We start from the raw sequence: 21,570 nt of genomic DNA, 5'->3' as shown, positions 1-21,570 counted from the left end.
TCGAAATATACTCCATAAGGTCTCTTGAAAATGTAGGACTTACGTTTCTGATTATTACATTCCACGTTATAGCGTGATGAAAAGCTGATAATGTCATTAAGACGCCATGTTCTCAAAAACACTACCTTTTAAAAATCTGAATTTTTTACATGTATTGGAGAAGTACCTAGGTATTTAATATCCGCTAACCGTTCATGCGGCTGTAGCCCCAAACATTCGCAATTGATTATTGAAATTTCGATTTTTGTACTTGAAATGTACATTTTTCCTATGGGCATTTAGGTCCTATACACAAGGCGAATTGAAAGGGAGTATGAAAATTTTGAGAGATGAATCCTGACATCAAATCCAGTAGAAAAGTCCCTATAAACATGAGTCGAATTCCGCTTCATTTTCGAGTTACAGGGTTTCCAACTCGGGACAATATAAAATAACATATATATTTCGCGTTAAATCAGAAACTGTGTTAAAGCTTTGATAAAGTTCAGAAAGTTGATTTGTATCAATGTGATGATTTTTACGTGCGTTGCAATTGGGTTGGCAGTGTTGCCAACTTGGTAGAACTTTTATTTGTTCCCAAATGACACTACGTGGATTTTATTTGATATTTGGTATTCATTAACACTTTCAGCCCCAACCCTGTTTGAGTAAATTTCATCCCGGGACCAGACTACAATTTGCTGTGAACACTGTCAGCCAGTGTGTATCTATTTGATACGCGTGGTCCATCAGTAAACCCTCACTGTGTATCAAAAAGATACACATGGGGCTGAAAGTGTTAATAATTGTAATTTATAAGGTCGGCATTTCTTTCTAAATCTATATTAACTAAGAATACATAAGATATACAAGAATAATAAACAAAATAGTAATTACAAATATTAATAGCAACTCCCTAAGAGGGGACTGCAAATGGTACTATGCGCATATGTGCGTGATGTACAAGGAATGGGGAATTTAAGGTAAAATTGAAAAATTTTTCTCCAAAAAATATCTTTTGTTACATTTTGCGCCCTCTAAAGGGGACCCGGCTACAAAAATGAAATGAAATTTTTGAGTTTTACGTTCCACAGTTATGCCGGCTAGGCTAAAGGAGACAGTGAAGATTAGAAATGAATGAAATAGTGGAATGAAGAAAGTGGGAGGAAACGGGAGAATCCCGGGGAAACACGCACACGGTGTTTTCCACCATAAAGCAGGGTTTGAACCCGTGACCGCATGGACCAGAGATGAATGCTCTACCACTGAGCTACAGCGGCCCGGCCCGGCTACAAGTGCCCGAATATAATTTACCTTGAAAAATAACTATGGTCTATACATAATGCATATGCAAAGTTTCGTTCCAGTGTCTAGAATAATTAACGTGGGTTTAAAAAAATCACAATCGTATTAGACAAATGAGATAGGGGAGGCCGGGGTAATAAGAGACAAAAAAAATTCTAGCACTTGTATTGATTTCTTGAGGAACTAGATAAAAATATGTGATTGTACTAAAAAATGAAACCTACTGATGTATTTTTCCAGTTGCTTTTTCATGCCAAAAAAAAAATACGAAACATTCTGCTGAAGTCAGTGTCTCTTATTACCCCTAAGAGGTAATAAGAGACTGGGCTCTCACTGCTCATGCAAATAGAATAGAAAATGAGTAATAGTTTTAAGAAGCATCTTCAGACAATTCTGAACAATTTACTTTTTGCAGATCAGAAATATGTAGATATGTTCCCGAAATATCAAGATTTAAAAAATTAAATTCAATAGTTCGTTCGGAAAATTTAGTTGAGTATTAAATATCAAAAACCATTAAAACAAAGTATAGTTGAGTTTTATGTAATCTAGATACATCATGGACAAAACTCATACTACTAAATAAAAAGGAATGCTGACAAGAAAGATGAATATTAAACCTTTTACGATGTACAGTCGATCGAACCAATGAAAAATGTACCAAAGAGTTTGGAAATGTTATGCTAGCCTATGTAAACTCCAAGGTAACATTTAAAAAACTCATAAATGTAATTTAAACTTTAGTGTAACATAATTATAGCAGGTAGGCTTTATTAATTATCTTAGGCTGGACCATTTAAACATAGGAAAAATGTATAGGCCAAAAGAAAAACTGTTGGCTTATAGGCATGAGTTTAACAAATGTTTAGAATAGTCCTACAAACACCTAGGCGTACCAAAGAAGAGGATATTTAATCTTTCTGTTTTGGTTTCAAAAGTCCTTTTTCACTTTGCTATAAACACAACGAATTTTTGGAGCTATCCTCTGGAAAGGCCCATTTCCATACAGCTTGACAGGTCCATAAAACACAAATTTCGATGTCACTCTTTGAATGTCATAGACAGGCCATTTGAAACCATTTAGTTCTTTTTTCAAATATTTAACCTTACACGGTTCTTCATCTGGGAAAGCAGTATCCCTTCCAGCATACCAGTCAAAATTGTTGTATACAGCGTAATACATTTCTAAGCAAGATTCTGCTCTGGTTGGACTAATTTCTTCTGGCAAACTTCCACCAGTTGATGATGAAATTAGTTTATTCAAAGCATATTCTCCACTGTCACTATCTATGCACAGGCTCTGACTGGATTGCCAGAGTAGGAATTTTCCTATTTACTTTCTATATTCAAAAAAACGAGCAGGTTATACTTGTCACATGCGCTAAATAAGCATAAAGTTGAACTGGGGTAATAAGAAACAGCTGTCTCTTATTACCCCTTCAAAATTTCTAAAAGAGGTGATAAGAGACATGCCCTCATTTGACCTGAAATACAGTGTTTCAGCATTTTTCAAAATTTCACATCAATCTTCATAATCTTAATCACAAAGGCACATAGCAGTCATTTTCACATTTGTAACTCACTTTTCACAATAAAATTTTATTTTAAAACGGTCACGAACTTTCGTGGTAAGTTCAAATTGAAGCTATTTTTGCAAAGCGTGACAACAATATAAAAACTCATATTAGTTCATAAGTACAAGTGGAGTAAGAAAGTAAAGGTATTGACGTTTTCATTACTTATTTTTGTTATAATTTTGATTTGATATTTAGGATAGTTTTTGGCCGTGTCTTATTGCCCCGGTCTTCCCTACTATCGGAGAATCGTATCCAACACTTCGTATATACCACGCATTACACTCAAATTATACCACCCAGTACCATTCGCTTATAAAAATGCATATAACTAGCAGCTAAAACAATACTCACTTCCCTTGTTTGCTCGAAAACTAAATTAAGTTTTCGGGATGTAAGGAGGGGAATGGGGAGAGAAGAGGAGGGAATGTAATGTTCATTTCTTAGTATATACTCATGAACTGTTGACCTACAGTACGTTGTGGGTAATATGCTAAGAAAATTGATGATTTGTACAAAAATTCGAATATGTCAGTATTTTACCAGTAAAGTATTTGGGATTTCAACTTACATTTATTTGTACATTGCGGTTTCAAACATATATAATTTTAGAGATATAAAAACCATTACGTAAATTCAAAATCATTAGTTATACACCATATATATATATATATAAAATTTATGGTATGTTTTCTTTCCAGCAAGAGGAAAATAGTCAAGATGGACGTCATCCTCCAAGTTTTACCTACACAGATGACTTAGATGTTGAAGATTTGTATACAAGATATAAGGTAAATTACTGATTTGTAAAAGGTAATTACTGACACCTCTATCCTGTAATTTTTCTTCTTAACCTTTTTTTTTTTCTCTCTCTTTTTCATTCTCATCTCATTTAGCAAAAGAATTTCCAGTTTACCTTCTGTAGTGTTGTGTAATCATTTATTTACTATTTTCTGATAAGTAATTTAAGTATGAAAGGTCTTGTTTTCACACTATGGTATTCGGGTTAGTTGGTTTTTAATAGCGATTGCAGGGCGCATGTGAAATGCTTTGTCAGTTTTAGGTAATGAGATGAAATATATGAGAACAAAGTTAGATTCATGAGCTGCGAAGAATATCGTTGGATATAATATTGCGTGAAAGATTCGAAGTGAATGATTTTTGAGAAGTGGGAGTTTTGTCCTGTTAGATTTCTTTTTGCATGATTCAGCTGTTTGTAGATAAAGTTAAGGGGATATGTAATGTGATTAACGCCCATGGAACCATTTTATTGTCTGGACGTTTTTAATTAACCTCGCTGCTATTCTTGTTTTAATTCATTGAAACCTTTCAGTACAGGTATGTTTTTCTTCAGTTTAGTCTTAAGGTTAGTGACAATGGTTTACTCTGATATTTTTAGGGAAAATGCTTGGATTTATTTAATAGTCTGAACACAAAAGAAGCACGGTCTCTTTGTTCTTTGTTTTCATTTTCCCGTCAAGTGAACCATGTTGCCAGGATGCAGGATGTTTTTTAATCTTGTAATCAACAAGTACTGACAGAGAGGCTCTCAAAAAGTCACTTGTCTTTCCAATTAATAAGAAGTAAAATATTTTTTAAAGAGTTATAGACATTTGTTCCTATATACGTACGACGAAACAAAAATTTTAGTTATTTTAATATGGAGTCTTGCAACCCTGGTTGTCTGTACTCTGTTCTGGCTTAGTTCTTTCTCACAGAACAGCCCTGTAGGTCCTTGCCTTTATGTAGAATGTAATCACACTTTTAGCACGACTGAATAAAATGTGTTTTCTATCTATCTAGTAGCCGGGGGCGGGAATAAAGGAAATAGACTGGAGCTTCTGAGCTCTGCGCTCTACGATGACGGTGAGAATAAAGACCTGATCGTCATAGAAAAAGACTGACACTGATATTGTTTCAAGCGAGAGAGAACTCCGTAGTAGATTTTCGAAGCATTGCTTGTAACGCTTATATACAAATTATTGTAAAGAAAAAAATACTTTTTAATGCACTTCACAATTTCGGAATTACAACATCTGATATGTATATTTTCATAACCTTTTGCGAGTATTTAGAAAACGAATTAATATTCTTGAACTAGATTTTAAATTAATTTACCTTTGAAATGCTACTGTGAAAACTAACATGCGAAGCCACTGAGAATATGTAAATGTTGCACTTGTAATTCAAATAATTATAAAATACCAGTAAGTGAAAAATAGTCAATTGTCAAGTCAATGTTGAAGTCGGGGAGTTCAGTAAATTCGGTCTCAGCTCGACTTGCGGAATTCCACATATATTTGGGAGCTCCGTTGTGGATATGTGATAACCAAATGTGTCTTCTCGGCATGGGTTACCAGGGTTCGATTCGTGGTAGGACCACATGTGTTTAAAGTTCTACCTTAAACTTAAGTTTACATCTTTGTACTGAAATGAATGCTCGAATGAATTACTCATTTCTTTTAGAAACGATCAAAATCGAATATATACTTGAATTTCAATACATCATGAAAATATTATTTTAGAAGTTAATGAATATTATGAATATAAGAGAAATAAAAGCTAAGTCATTTCATATCATTACTTACTGTTTTATATACGTTTTGAATTATACTGTTAATAAATATGTGTATTAATAGTTATGCTAGAGTCTTGAGGTAGTTTTTAGGAATGGTTTATAGTGGCGTAGAATTGAGTTTCACAAATGGCAAGTGCGTAAATTAAGTGCTTTTTTACTTGGCATGGGAGAGAACTTTTAACGTGAAGGTATTGGACAATGCTAATGGGTTTGATGTGTTCGTTCGTCTCGAAAGCCCTCTTGTGACTAACGCTTGGCTTGGTTGGAATGCTTACCTCAGATATTAATCGAAGTAGTTATTCGAATCCAATAGGTTCCATCTTCTCCGGTCTTAACGCTGAAAAATATATTAAATTTCAATCAATTCAATCGAAACGTCCATTTACGGTTCTTGACATTCACTTTTATGGAGGTTATGGTGTGGCTAGAATTGGTCCACATAAATCTAACAAAAAATTGTTCAATTGTGGGCTGTTCGTATGTCTCAATTACGAAACTCTCATATATTAAGTTTAGTAATAGTAAAGGTTTTAGTGGTTGTAATTCGAGATCGCACACGAGTGTAGTTGAATGCAAGCGAAAGCGGAAACTGGATGTGGAGAAGTTACCAAATAGCTAGTGATAACGATGGAACAATCTCGTATCAAAAGTAAAAATAGAATTACAGCATTCATACTAATCCGATTTCAACTGAAAACTGCTACACATTATTTATCACCAATAACAGAATTTCGTATGAGGAAAGAATTGATTAAGTGTTACCTCAGATGCCATCCTGGTATTTATATGATGTGATTAATTATCGCTAAGTCATGGAAACTGTAAGACAGGACAGCTTGTCAGGATTTATTTCGGAGTTGAAGGTTTATTTTGCGAAAACTCAGTAACTGAAACATATTCCAAGGGAAGGCCAGAATAGTTGTTGCCTTTATCGTGATAGAGATGAATTAGGGATCCGAAATTAGGTCCATCCTCTTCTATATACATCTCGTATTACCTTACACTTATGGATCAGTCCGTTAATATCATATCATTTGTATGAAAGTTTGCGAACTTGGAGGCAAACTTAACTGCGTTAATGACCTCCTCATTATCCGCAAAATTCCCACCCCGCAAATGTTTTTTTCTTATTTGGAGACAGGAAGTAACCGACTGAGCTAGGCTTAATGAATAGGCTGAGTGGAACAAAGATTCGTACCCACATTGGCGCACAAAAGTGAGTATTTCTTCTGTTCAGTATGCCGGTGCATTGTCTTAGCAATACACTTTTCGAGAGCAAAGCCCGTTCGTTTGCTTTGATAGCGTCCCGTAACTTTTGCAGGAAGTTCCTGTGGTAGTAATCTCTTTTTGTAAGTAACAGTCGAGAAGATGACGTCTTTATAATCCCAAAACATGGACAAAATAACTTACTAAATGAATGTTGCAATTTAGTCTTTTTGGGGTTGTGGACGAGGTATGTTTCCATCTTTTTTCAGGGTCAAATAGATACACCCAACATTCATCCATAGTTATTTATCTGTTTACAAAAACATCCTTGTCTTTGTGGTATAAATCCAAAATACTTTGTGCACATTACACACGTTGCCGTTTTTGAAATGTTATAAACAATTTGGGAGTTCATCTTGCTTCCATTTATGTACAGAACGTCGTGTATAAACATTCGTCTCTTCTTTGAAATTTTTCAAAGATGCCTTTCTTATTCTAACAGAAGTTGCAGCGGCAGCTGGAATTCCTGGCTGTTCAAGAAGAATATATTAAAGATGAGCAACGAAATCTTAAGAAGGAGTACCTTCATGCTCAAGAGGAAGTAAAAAGAATTCAAAGTGTTCCTTTGGTAATCGGCCAGTTCTTGGAAGCTGTTGATCAGAATACAGGAATTGTAGGTAGTACAACAGGTGAGTATAAATATAATTAACCTTTTTTCCCATTATACAGAACGCAGTGTATCTTGAATACAATGAGCGTTTGTATTCTTCGGTTTTACTAAATTTAATTTCTTGTACTTGAGATTGATACGTAATTTTTCAAGAGGAGAGAAAGTTGTTAGAGAAATAAGAATAATATAACAATGAAAAGTAAACAAGGATAAAACCGAACAGATGCTACATAATTTTGCTAAGACAAATACAGGGTAGACCATTTATCTCGAAACACCCTTGTAAATTTTAAATTAGTAATAATAATGATAATAATAATAATAATAACTGAATGTTTGCACTATGCAAGCAGAAGGACACTGTTTGACTGCAACACCACCGATACATAATGTTGCCAACCAAACATAAACTTTTTTTCAGGTGACACTACGTTAGGTTATTACAAATTTCAGATTAACATATTAAACGAAAATATGGAATACCACACTTGTTCAATGTTGCAAAGTAATGACGTTACAGTGTGACAAACGTAGTAATCTTTGGAGGCCTCTACAATAGAATAAAGCGAGTGAGATGGACGGAGCAATACATATTCAAAGTATCATAGTGGCGAATACTGTGACCATGATATAAGGTATTTCGAATAAATAGGAGTGAAGTTACAAGGGATTGAAATTTGATTTTTTTTTTTTTTTTTTTTTTTTTATCGAAAGGTTTTATTTTGAAAATAGTCCGTTGCCTTCACTAACATTATTACTGTTTAAAGGCTTCCAAACTTTGGAGGTTTGTGAATGTTTGCGATACTGTAGTATCCTTAGATTGCAAGCCTAAATAATAATTCATGTTTTCGTGTAATATGTAGATTTAAAATTTGTAGTAAGTTATGCCATTTGATAAAATATAAGTTTTTGCTGGGAAGTCAGCATTGTTAAATCTGGTGGTATTGCCGAGTATGTTAAACAAGTTCTTCCTGCCGATATTTACAAGATAAAAACTCTCATTGTTTTTCGTTAACTAGTTTAGAAATTACAAGGACGTTTCAAGATAAATGGTCCACCCTCTATACACGTACTCTTTCTTCATGTGGCATCATTTGATACAAGTTGCTTTCTGCAGTAAGCTTAAACAGTCAATACTGTTATCAGTATTACTATTAATACAGTATTACCAAATATATTTATATAATAATACATTTAAAAATAATAAACAAAACAGTGACATGAAGAGAATGTCGCAGATAGAGCTGTAAGTTAGAAATGTTTTTCAGATGTAGCTTTCGTCTCCTATCTTAGAAAATAACGGAATGTAAATTTTGTTTCAAAAGTATTGTTTATTTTGCAGTTTTTTTTTTTTTTTCTAGCTTCACATGTTTGCACGTAGATGGAAATATCAAAATATTGACGTTAGGTCTTCCAAACTAGCAGTGAAGTAGTCAGTAATTCATAGAAAATATTTTGTTAAATAAACCTGTTTAAGATGCTTCCTACTGATGTGATATCTATAGTTAACTTATTTAGGCCTGATACGTTGTACTTTGAATATTTTTCTATTCTTACTGTTAATTTTTTCGTATGGGTGTGTCCGATAGAAATCAAAAGTGATTGATAACAAGTCTCCAGAAACTAAGCTACTTGCATTACTTTAAGTGAGTACGAATCAAACATAATTGTTCTCAGTATGCTAGTTCTATACTTAGAAAGTAAGAAAAAAGAAGTGTTTGTGTGCTATAATGTTCAGTGAAGAAGTAATTATCGTACTATTTATATTTACTATAGGTTCAAATTACTATGTGCGAATTCTGTCTACCATCGACAGAGAACTACTGAAGCCTTCTGCAAGTGTGGCGTTACATAAACATAGTAATGCACTTGTTGATGTGTTGCCCCCAGAAGCAGATTCGTCTATATCGATGTTGCAAGCTGGTGCGTATTTCATAATTGTCTATAGAACGTAAGAAACATTTATTTATATTGACTAATAGAACTATGGAATGCATTTTACAAAATTAGAAAAGAACTCACCTAATTGTATTCCTAAAAGTAGCAGAAGACTGTCTATATTTCGAATATATGCCTACAGTAAGTGTATCCTTCTACTCAAAATATTAGACAGTCTTCCGCTGCTTCTAGGAATACAATAGGTGGGTTCTTTTCTAGCATTTATTTAAGTTAACTCACGTGGCCATGTTCTTTGGGTAGCCAAACAAGTATTAGTTTCTAAATTTTGGAAAACAACGTTGTTCTCCTTCCCTGGCTTGTATGCATTGATTTGATGGAATTAGCTGACATTTTTCACAGTGGAAACTTTTTGTAAGATTACGTATCCACATGCAAGGTTCTGACGCTTTTTTTTTTTTTCTTTCTTCAGAAATCCACTATTAAAACGAAGCAGCTAGTAATCTAAATATACAATACTTTTATAGCTGCATTTATTGTATTCTATATTCACGAACTAATTAATTAATTACTTACTTTTTCTTTCTTTCTTTTACTCCGTGTAAGCTAAAGGAGATAATAATAAGAATAAAGGAAACAAGTGAGAAGAAACGGAAAACCTCGAGAAAACACCACATGGTTTGTCCATCATAAAACCCATTTGGCGCAAGTCGGAATCAAACCAGGAACCCCACACAACTCCATTCTAGCACTGAGCCACTGCGGCTCCCGATTATCCTCAAGAAATTTCAGTTTCGTAATTTTCTCCCAGGATTTATATAATTTCAAGAGGAGCTAGAACAAAAAATTCTACTCATTACTAGTTCGTATTTTTCAGTTTTATTTTTCGAATATAAAAGTATTTTTATCCCTTCGCTCATATGCGATATTAACACCCTATCCATACGATTAATTTCATCTTCTGACACTAAACTCCTTTTCCTCAGTCGGACTATAGCATCACGTGATCTGGAATTCCAAGAAGGCTTCGGTCTCCTGGACGCTTCAAGCAAAATTTTCTGCCTTTTTTTTCCCCCTTCGTACTACTACTTCTTCCTTTGATGAAGTGTTTAGAAAGACTCCCTTTCTTTACTGTATGTAGTTATGTTTTTAACTATTTTCTGAGCAGATTCATTTTAAGTCCTGGTTCGAAATTCTTTATTTTCCTTATATGTAATGAGCTACTGACAAGAAAGTAAATATAACATGAACACACAACCTTAAAAAAGGCAAAAGTAACATTCACGTCGCCTGTTTGGGACAGGCCAGTCTGATCTACAGGCGGAGATTGATGTGCTCTACACTCCTGCCCTCTTTGGACCACAGGTACCCATTTGACAAGGGGCTAGATGAACCACTAAGCCGAATTTGGACTAGAGTACAAAGAGATAATAAATTCCGTTCTCACTTGGGATTTGTAGTAGACACCTTACCGACTGCACTACTCTTCTAAAGACGGTACAATTGTATAATTTTCCACCATTGATGTCGTATATCGTGATCTCGTTCCTATTCTACATTTCAACCTTACATTTATCCGAGAGGGAATTGCAGCATTCTTAATATATCCTAATGTATCGGTTGTCTTAGAGTTATTCTGATTGTGGCAACATTTGTGGTGGTATACTCTGTAGGAATTTAAGTTTATTAATGTGACGAACTGGCATTTCCCGTCATAGGAAGATTTGCAGTAATAATAGCATAATCATGGATGCCATTTGAGTAACCATAGATGCTATTACCGTAAAATGTAACAGTAGGATAATAAGTTCGATTCTAGTTGGATTTAATGCCTCATAAACATTGGTAAGTTTCTCATGCGGCCTCTGGTTTTCTTTTTTCTGTGATAGTACCAATTGATTCATCACAGTCTCTTTAAACTGTTTTCCTATTTCATGCATTTTTGCAGAAAGGCTTCCTTTTGATTACATTGTTAAGCGTTTCTGGCCCTGGTACGAAAAACCTAACTTTTGAGTCTCGGTGGAACTATATGTCAGGTTCCACGTTGAATTGCAGGTCAGTAAAACAGCCTCGGTGCTAAAAAAGAACCTATCCACGTTATTTCCAGTAAGCGCAAAAGTTCTCTGATTATTTTATTTAAACTAGATTTATGAATCAGATGAATTATTTAGAATTGTCGAAATAATTACGTGTCTAGTTTCTGTATAAGTATATGATTTTCAGATTTCCAAGCAAGATCTGTTTTATCCCTTTTTGAAATTGAATAAGGTTAAAAAATTAAGGAAAACGGCTATCGTTTCAGCTTCATATGTTTTAAAAAGTAAAAGATCTCAAAAACGAGTATGTACAGGAAACTCTCGAATATCTTTGTTAAGTAAACTTTAAAAAAGTACTGTTTGTTAAGCGGTAATTATATGCGTAAGCCCGTACTGTAAGTAAAAATTATTCCAAAGAATTTTCATGTTGATTTGTATCTTTCTTTGGACATTTTGGAAATTGTCTGCAAAATTCGCTTATCCGCGGTTGCCGCGCCACCAAATTCCGTGGATAGTCGGGAGTTTACAAATTCCGTGGATAGTCGGGAGTTTACAAATTCCGTGGATAGTCGGGAGTTTACTGTATTCTTCTGAGTGAGTTTATATTGGAACGAAATTCATTTTTGTAATGTTGTGATTTGCTCTGCAGATGAAAAGCCTGATGTTCAGTATTCAGATATTGGAGGAATGGACATGCAGAAACAAGAAATTCGTGAAGCTGTAGAACTGCCATTAACCCATTTTGAATTGTATAAGCAAATAGGAATAGATCCACCTAGAGGTGTATTAATGTATGGACCACCAGGCTGTGGCAAAACTATGTTGGCAAAGGCCGTAGCACACCACACTACAGGTAAAATTTGTTTTAAGTTTAGAATATGTTTTTAACTGCGAGGTAATATGAGATGTGATCCTACAGTTTAAGGTGAAATCCAAACCACCATAATGCATTCAAATTTTAGGACTTGCATCGAGAATCAAACTTGGGAGCATGTACACCAAAGGCGCACGCACTAGTCACTGGACCAGTGGGAGGTCAAGGTGTATAAATGAAATGCATAATATTAAAGGTGTCGTGCACAGTCGACATGTGCGTAATGCACCTTCTTTTCCTGACTGAGTGTAGCTGTAAGCAACAGGAGTAATTCTTAAACTTCAAAAGAAATATGCGCTATGTTCTATAAAAATAGAACAATTTTTATGGAAGTTAACCTGAAACATTTTCATATGGTAGAACATTGTCCTTAGTCTATTTTATCCCCAAGCAATAGGTCGTATTGGGAAACTCCGAAGAAAGTACTAGTCGGATTTCATGAAAATGGACAACTTTCAAGAAAGCTATTGTTAAATATGTAAATTTACCATTACCATACACTTTCTCTTGTCTGATTTCAACCCCAAGCAGTAGCGGCAGTTAACTAGTATATATATATATTATACAGATCGGATAATTTAAACGAGATTTATTGTGGAATTCTCGATAGTGTCAAAGAATGGTGTGTGAGAATCATAAACTTAACATCTTGGGATGAAACAAGAGACCTTTCGCGCTAGGGAGTTCGCGTATTACTCAACAACTAATCCGTGCGTGCCCTCTGAATAGAAGCACATATAGGGGTCTGTATTGATTTTTCTTAGCGTGATTGAAATAGTGTATAATTTGTTGCATGAGATTTATTTTTATTTTTTTTAAATCTAACCTGAAGGAAATAGTAAAAATGACTTATTGCTATCATTCTTATTCGCGATATTAACCATACGTAACATATACAGATGGTGATCAGAAAAATGGAAACACCTGAACGAAATTGCAACTTACCAGATTAATATGGTGTCGGGCCCCCTTTCGCCTTCAGAACAGCCTTGATGCGACGTGGGATGGAGGCATAGAGGTCGTGAATGGTAGCAAGTGGAATTTTACACCATTCCTCGTGCAGGGCATCTGTCAGTTCTATGAGAGAGGATGGAGGGGAAATCGTCGCCGGAGTCGTGTTTCCAAGACGGACCACAGCTGTTCAATTAGGTTGAGATCTGGGGATTGGGCGGGCCAGGGGAGGTGTTGAACTTCATCCCGATGTTCCTCAAACCACGCTGCAACAACGCCAGCTGTGTGAATGGGTGCATTATCATCCTGGAAGATGGCGTCATTGTCCGGGAACAACATCCGGACCATAGGATGCAAGTGGTCTCCTTAAATTGCGACATAATCGTTGGCAGTTATTCGTCCGCTAAGTGTGACCACAGGACCCAATGAAAACAATGATATGGCGGCCCACAGCATCACCGAGCCGCCGCCATGTTTCACAGTTGGCCGGAGACACTGCAGATCATAAGGTTCTTTGGGCGTTCTCCACACATAAACATAGCCCGTGGTTGGGAATAGGGTGAAGGATGACTCATCCGACCATATCACACGTTTCCAGTCCTCAACGGTCCAAGTTGCATGGTCGCGGCGCCATTTGCGGCGTGCGAAAGCGTTATGGTCCTTGATGAGCGGTTTGGCCCGTGCATCACGACCCCGTAAGTTCATGTCATGTAATTCGCGGCTGACTGTGATTGTCGAAACAGGGTGGGGGAGGTGCTGATTGAGTTCCTCCGTCACTTGCTCCGCAGTGGCACGACGGTTCTGCGTGACAATGCGCTTTAATACCAGGCGTGACCTGTCACTCATGATTTTCTTCCGCCCACTGTTCCGCTTCCCCGATGTGGTTTTCCCGTGTGTTGTGTAGGCCGTCATCACCTTCGACACTGACACACGTAACACAGTAGCCACTGCCGTCACACTCACTCCACATAACCGCGCACCAACAATTTGCTCTCTTTGAAAATCTGAAAGGTCTCACATTTTACACTACCTCCGTCTGCTGCAGCCACTGGACACTGCTGTTCCACTGCGCCTGACGTAGTATAGAGACCGGCCTAATACACCACCACCAGTGGTCCGGCGCTGCGGGCACCACGACACCACTGCCTACCCATACATCTGACGTGTTGCCAACTACAGGTGTTTCCATTTTTCTGATCACCATCTGTATGTGCTTACTTCTAAAAGCGGAATTTTTCGTTAAAATTTATGTGACATCTAAAAGTTGGTAAATAAAAACATATGTTAAGGTTTCTCCCTTCCTATGTAACCCTTCTGAAAGAAGCATAGATAACCTTACTTCTCAAAACTATTACAGATTTGCTTCTTGAAAGTATGTGTGGCACAATTTATAAGATTATTACTAATTATAGTTCTTTATACTTCCTATGTAATGTAATGTAATGTAATTGTTGACCACTTCCCACGACTGCAACGAAATCGCATTCTTGCTTATGATGTTTAATACATAGTGTTTTGTTGAGACGTGTGAATTGATTTAATTTCTTAGAAATTAGGTTCCATAAAAGCCTTCATTTGAGCCATTCAATAATACCGATCAGAGTAAGGAGATCTAGCTGTGCTTTTTTGCTTCTTTCAGAACGCCGATTTCGTTTTAGTTGTATGAAATGATCAACAATTATCTGGAGTTGCACTCTATATTTACTCCCCGGAACGAAAGAAAAACAGCTTAGTGATAATGATAATCCTATAAGCTGTGTCTGTATATTTTTCAAGAAGGAAATTTGTAGTAGTTTATAGAATTGAGGTCATCTACTTTTCTCTCAAAAAAGTTCCATAGGAAGGGAAGAACCTTAACATATGTGTCTTTTGATCACCTTCTATATGCCATTGATAAACGTGTTAGGGAACACTGACACCGGCTAATAGGTGACAAAAATTCGTAATACAAGGTAAAACTTTTCTAATACAGTAATTTCATTGACAAAGTCAGACGAATATTTCTTTCCACGGTAGACATACCATTTAGTACATTAATGTAACATTTATTTCTTTAATTGGTTTCTCGACTCTAAGATCTTACCTTACATAAATCAGCAGAGTATAACTTTTGGATAGCGCACATTTCGAAGTGTTGTTGAAGGCGCAGTATTGTTAATTAACTTATAGGATAGGAAAAACAATAAAGGTAGATGGTCGGAAACAGTCTCATTGCTTTGTTAATTTTGTACTAATATTGAAACTACTTTGTATTGACACAGTACTTTTGCTTTTGTAGCGGCTTTTATTCGAGTTGTGGGATCCGAATTTGTTCAGAAGTATTTGGGAGAAGGTCCTCGAATGGTAAGAGATGTCTTCCGATTAGCGAAGGAAAATGCACCTGCTATTATTTTTATAGATGAAATAGATGCAATAGCGACCAAAAGATTTGATGCGCAAACAGGTGCTGATAGAGAAGTTCAAAGAATTTTATTGGAACTTCTAAACCAAATGGATGGATTTGATCAAACGACGAATGTGAAGGTATGTTTTATATATATATAACACTATAGTAATCAATACTATTAATAAGGTAATGAAATAACCTTATTACTAGTATTAATTACCATACTGTTATTTATTTATTTATTGTTCTTTAATTCTCGTTATCTTGACGTTGTTTTGTAACAACATTTCTTCATATTCTTTTGTTTCTTTATGCATAGTTTTATTCTTTTTAACGAGGGTGAACCCTGTGTACATTTTTCACTGAGCAGCTCCGACAAAGAAGATTAACCTGTTATTGTATAAAACTAGAATCCTCTTTTTACTGTGTGTATAATCCGACTGAATACTCATTTTATCTTCTAGTATCGCGTATTATCACATTTGTATGTGTTCGTGTTTTTCTGCGTTTTAATTTTCTCGGATTTTTTGTTTGATTTTAATTGTGGTTTTGAACAGGTGCAAATGAACCTTTTGTTGGTGCATCCTTAAAGTTGCTTACTGTTATTTTCATTCAAAATAACTTAGTAACCCCACTCCTATTTCGAAAGCAGTGTGTGTCTAATTTTGTCAGTGTTTGCGTCATTAACAACTTTGATTTTGATTTTCATAAGTCCATGTTGAGATTTCATTGTTGTAACTACATCTCTTCAGGGCATAGTTGAAAAGAAAAGTATCATGTTCCAAATTACTGAAATGTTACTTGATCTCCACCTTAAAGAATTCTTAAAATTATTCATGGAAATTTTACAGATTTTTACGTTTGTAATTCAAGCATGACATTTCTCAACTTCGAGTAGCTGTATCTCCAAAATACACTCTTGAATGTAATATCTCAATTAAACTAAACTTACCATTTTCGATAAATGAAAGCTCGAAAAGACAGTTTGCAGCAGGGTCAAGATGTATTAGTAGGCTTTTGGGGTGCTTGCACTCAGGACATGGGGATCCTCTCTTATTATTGTGTTCCTGTCCAGATTTGCTGATTTCTTTCATGTAGGTAGCCCTTCGATCGTTCTTACAACGCTGGGCAAAGGTCATAACGTCATCCCTATTTGGAGAATCTCCGCGGTGTCCTCGTGTAAGCATCGATCAAACTCAGTGCGGTTGAGTCGTTTGCCTATTACTTCACTTACTAAGTGTATGATGCGTGAGAAAAGTAGTTGGACAATGAATTAATTTGAATAAAACAGGTGCCGGTAATTAAATGTTTAAGATAGTGAAAACTTCTCAAGTGAATACATCTATTTAAATATGATATTGTATTATAGAATTTAGAATAATAAGTAAATAGTTTCATGTAAAGAATGATGCCTTTTGTTTATAGGTTATAATGGCAACTAATAGAGCTGATACGTTAGATCCAGCACTTCTACGACCAGGTCGACTTGACAGAAAGATTGAATTTCCTTTACCTGATCGACGTCAGAAGAGACTTATTTTTTCAACTATCACATCCAAGATGAATCTCAGTGAAGAAGTTGACCTGGAAGACTATGTTGCAAGGCCCGATCGCATATCTGGAGCAGATATTAATGCCATTTGTCAAGAGGTGAGCACGATTTGGGCTTTAATACTTCATTTTATATTTGTATGACTTAAAGAAAGAGGCCCGAAAGCTGAACTAAAATCTCTGTGTTAAAAAAAAAAAAAAAAAAAAAAAAAAGTTTAACATTCCAAGATGATCTAAGGCTAGAGGAGGCGGATACGATGATAATGAACGAAGTGGTGGAATGAAAACATTAGGAGGGAACAGCATAATCACGAGAATACCCATGCATACGATGTTTATCCACCGCAAATCCCACTTGTCGAGACCTGGGATTGAATGAAGGACTCCACAAAAGAATCAGAAGTATAACTACTAATAAAAAGTACTTGTTCTGTTGTAAACGTCGTGGAATAATTGGATATATTTGAAGTACAGTCTGAATGTTTTGTTACTTTGTGAGCCATACTGTGCTTTTTGAATTAATTTGTCGGAAAGTAATAGTGGGCAAATAATATAATAATTCGGAATTATTGCTTTCAAATACCCTTTATATGCGCTCTTTGATCATTGGCCGTGCAATATTCGTGGTTCTCTCTAGGGTAATATATGGCATAGTTATCTGTTTTACATACATAATAAATTACTAATTAGAAATAGATGGTATCTCGTGATAGTAGTATTGATTTTTGGTTAGTTGATTTCGAATTTAATGTTCCTTCAGCACCGAAGATAAATGAGAAATGAACCTACAGCTTAACAGACCACATGAGTTCTAACCAAGAATCGAGCCTGGGTCTTCCAACCCGAAGGCACGTACGCTAACCGTATAGCCACGAAGCTCGTGCCTTCAAATAAGTATGGTGAACGAAAAAAATCAGTTCTAGGTAAAACGGAATTAAATAGTGTGAATAAATTGGGAAAGAACATTGAGTACTTGAAAAGGGAAAAGCACATTGTTAGAATATGTTTTAAGAAAAGATTGTATTTTGCGTAAATACAATTCAACTTGCAGAAGAAAAACGAAGGCAAATATGCTTCAGTTAATAACTCTAGCGCCAAACGAGCAGCTTGATGGTCGACCTTAATATGTCGAAAATGATGATTATATATATATATATTTATTCATTTATTTTAGAGGCTATTATAAAGAATATTATTTTATTTTGATCATAAAATATTCTACAGCTCTTTTCAGATGAGAAACAAGAACAGTAGCCAATAGTACGCATTATTAAACACACTGTTGCCGGATCGCGGACTCCATTTTCTTTTTTCTTTTTTTTTTTTTTTTTTCGCTTTTTTCACCTAACGTTAAAGTAATTGAATTAATAGCATTATTTATAATGGCAGAAATCTTATTCCAATAAAATTTGAAATATTCACTATCCATACTTGAAATATAAATATAACCCATATTAATTGTCTTTTAATTCCATTAGAACTGTTAAAAATTCGTTGTCTATTTCATCCTGCTATCACCATCGTCTATGATAATTTCTGTTTTGTCGCTGTGTTAGCCTGAATCCTAATCTATTATAACATGTTACAAATTTTGTTAATCAGGGTGTCTATCAGTCACGAAAGTCATGAAAAAGTTACGAAATCAGAAAACGGTCATGTAAGTCAAGAAAAAGTCACGAAATTTAGCTTTTGGGTCATGTTTTTTATTTGTACAAATATAAGTATAGACTGGAAATATTTCTTCTATAAAACGTCAAAATTTACCACCAAAAATGGTATGGTCTGCTTTAGACGGTACCAAATCACAAGCAAAGCGCACTTCTATCGCACGCATGAAAATTTGGCCCAATTCGCACCCAAATCTCTCTTGAGAATGTTACTAAATTTTGTGGTTTGGGAAAGAAAAAGTCACGAAATTTCATTTTGGAATTTTAGTAGTCACCCTGTTAATCAGTATTTCATGAAATCTTCTCTTGTAATTTTTCTATGTTGTGCAAAGGATCATTTCCAGTCTTCCTCTCACGTGGTTAGTTTCCTGATAAGGGCTTCTTCGATTCAACACGAATTAACCACGTAAACGAAATGAATTCTAAAGCTTCTGTTTTATAGTTTTGAAAATGTAAGTTTTTGCTTTTCTTTCTCTAATGCAAATTTGTTTCTTAGCTTTAAAAAATATAAAATCTGAAAATATTTCTTGGAACCACTTAGAAACGTGATAATCAGTTTTTAAATGTATTTTCTATAGCTTACGAAAACGTAATGCGAATTTTGTCTACTAAGGAAGAATTAGAGCAAGAGTTATACGAGTAAATTTAAGAGACCTTATTGTATCAGCTCTGCTGTCTGGAAGCAGTCAAGTTTGCTTTGGGTGCAATAATTCATGATACCATTTGGATGCCTGCGCGTTTGTTCAAAACCATGATGAGTTCATAATGTTGAGTAGAAGGAAAGAGAGAGGGGAAAATAGATGATGAAATAGTCAAACGTGAAACACGAAGAAAGAAATCACATTGCCTATATACCAAATAAAGTAGTGTTTGTTTTAAACTTGTTTTTCGAAAGAAATAAAATCTTCTACTTTCTTTATTTACATTACTTGTATATTATACATATGAAAATGTTTGCTTAAAAATATGCAGTTACATATGCATCTCCAAGCAGAGAGAGTCCAAGTAATGTTAGTAAGTTATTTTCTTTACTATCTCGTAGTAGGTTAGAATGTTTGATTTCATATAAGAGGGAAATATGAACAAAAGCTTCAATCGAAATCTACTACCAGTTATACGAGACAACGTATTCTAAAGATTTTCACAGTTGTTCTATATGGGAACATTTTAGTCTGTATCATGACAACATGCAGTTTGCACGTGTTCATAATTCATTTTCCTACTTGCTAGAAACAGCAATTAATGTAATAATACAATATTTGTAGGTACCGCGTCTTGTGTTGACAACATTCGCAGTGGTGCGAGAAGTCAGTATATACTATCGCGTGCCATAAATTGACAACACCGTGTAACTGTGATTTGTGAAAGCAGACAGCCCGCTCAAAATCATGTAACTTATCATTTGAAAAGTGCTATAGAGTATGAGTCATGTACACTCATGTCCAAAATTATTGTCGCATGTCTATAAATATGTTGTTGTAGGGACATAATTTGATAACGAATTCGCCCGGTACTTATTATAATGTTGGTATGTGTTTAGTCCGCAAAGACATGTATGTGGCAAATTTCTTGTCAAAAGAGCAGTAAATAAGAACAATAAAACGAAAATAAAACTTTCTTGTTCATTTAGCAACATTTTATTTTACTCATTCTAATTTTCGTATATATAATTCTTTTCCTATGAAATTTACCACAAATATACATTTCTCGATTATACACATAGTATCAGTATTAAAAGTACCCTGTAAAATCATTATCAAATTATATTCTTACAAGAAGACAGTTATAGATATGCGACAATCATTTTGGACATGAGTGTACGTAATAAAACGCAATGAGTCATGTAGGTTGCATTTACGTTATTCTAGTTTTTTGCATGTCAAGTATGGACATATTCAGTATATTACTTGAGTGAGTAATGAATCGTCGTTTTCTCGTACGTTTATAATTTATTTTACTCTTTTCAATAGGCTGGAATGCATGCTGTCCGAGAAAATAGGTATATTGTTCTTGCCAAGGACTTCGAAAAGGGTTACAAGAACAACATCAAGAAGGATGAATCAGAACATGAATTTTACAAATAAAATTTAATATCAGCGAACACAAGAGTTGTTCATATGAATTATGGTATTGATTTTTTTTTGAGTGCAAATAATATGTAAGGAATAACTGGTTGCATTAAAGTTAACTTTGTTTACAAAATTAAACAAAATTATCTTTTTGAATGTAAATATGAAAGATATGTCGTGTGAATATATATTTAAAAATAAATAATATACCTTAACAAACTGATCAAAGTTCGATTGACATAAAAATAAGCATTTTCAGAGTAAGAATGTGTCCATGCATATAATTCAGCGAAGCATTAGAATCAAATACCACGTATTTTTTACGATAATATATAACGTATAACGATATTGTTTATTGGCACACATTTCAATTACTGGAAATGCGATGTTGGTATTGGTATGCTTAGAGAACTTTCAGTGGATAAATGACTCTTCGAAGTTTTATAATTTATAGGAGGAATAAACAAATAGTAATATTTTATTTTAATCGTTTTATTCTTTTTCTTTCTTCCTCGATATTTGTTTCAGTAGCATTAATTTGGAAATTTAGGATGCATGTCAAATTACAATTACACTATAAGAATCGCCAGAGGTAACGAACGCCCATCCTATTTCTGTTCTGCTGGCTGGCTTAACCCTTAACAGTTCACTACCTTTAAAAATTATCAAAAAATTGTGATATTTGCAGTATGTTGTCTATTTGGTTTGTATATCATTTGAAAGTAGTTTTCTAAATTTTCCCCCCAATAGTTTTCGAGAACTGAGTTGTGTCCAAATGGTTACATTGCAGTTTTCTGCAAAGTGATTTTTGAGTACTTGTAGCCATAT

At 34.8% G+C, this 21,570-nt stretch overlaps 1 protein-coding gene across 1 annotated transcript in view; it reads left to right on the top strand.

Annotated features, from left to right (window-relative positions):
- The window catches only part of LOC145695176 (26S proteasome regulatory subunit 6B), a 28,213-nt gene extending 6,990 nt beyond the window's left edge, over positions 1-21,223 (top strand). The window contains exons 2-8 of the mRNA XM_081772139.1: positions 3,560-3,649; positions 7,145-7,331; positions 9,089-9,235; positions 11,894-12,097; positions 15,348-15,592; positions 16,881-17,105; positions 20,644-21,223. Coding sequence (XP_081628265.1) covers positions 3,560-3,649; positions 7,145-7,331; positions 9,089-9,235; positions 11,894-12,097; positions 15,348-15,592; positions 16,881-17,105; positions 20,644-20,757 — 1,212 coding nt within the window. The 3' untranslated portion in view covers positions 20,758-21,223. The remainder of the gene's footprint in view (positions 1-3,559; positions 3,650-7,144; positions 7,332-9,088; positions 9,236-11,893; positions 12,098-15,347; positions 15,593-16,880; positions 17,106-20,643) is intronic.
- The last annotated feature ends 347 nt before the right edge of the window (positions 21,224-21,570 follow it).

The sequence above is a fragment of the Thermobia domestica genome, chromosome 9, assembly GCF_964235325.1.
Source record: "Thermobia domestica chromosome 9, izTheDome1.hap1.1, whole genome shotgun sequence".
In the NCBI taxonomy this organism is placed as follows: domain Eukaryota; kingdom Metazoa; phylum Arthropoda; class Insecta; order Zygentoma; family Lepismatidae; genus Thermobia; species Thermobia domestica.
Note: the sequence above shows the minus strand (reverse complement) of the source record. Positions and strands in the feature narration are given on the sequence as shown.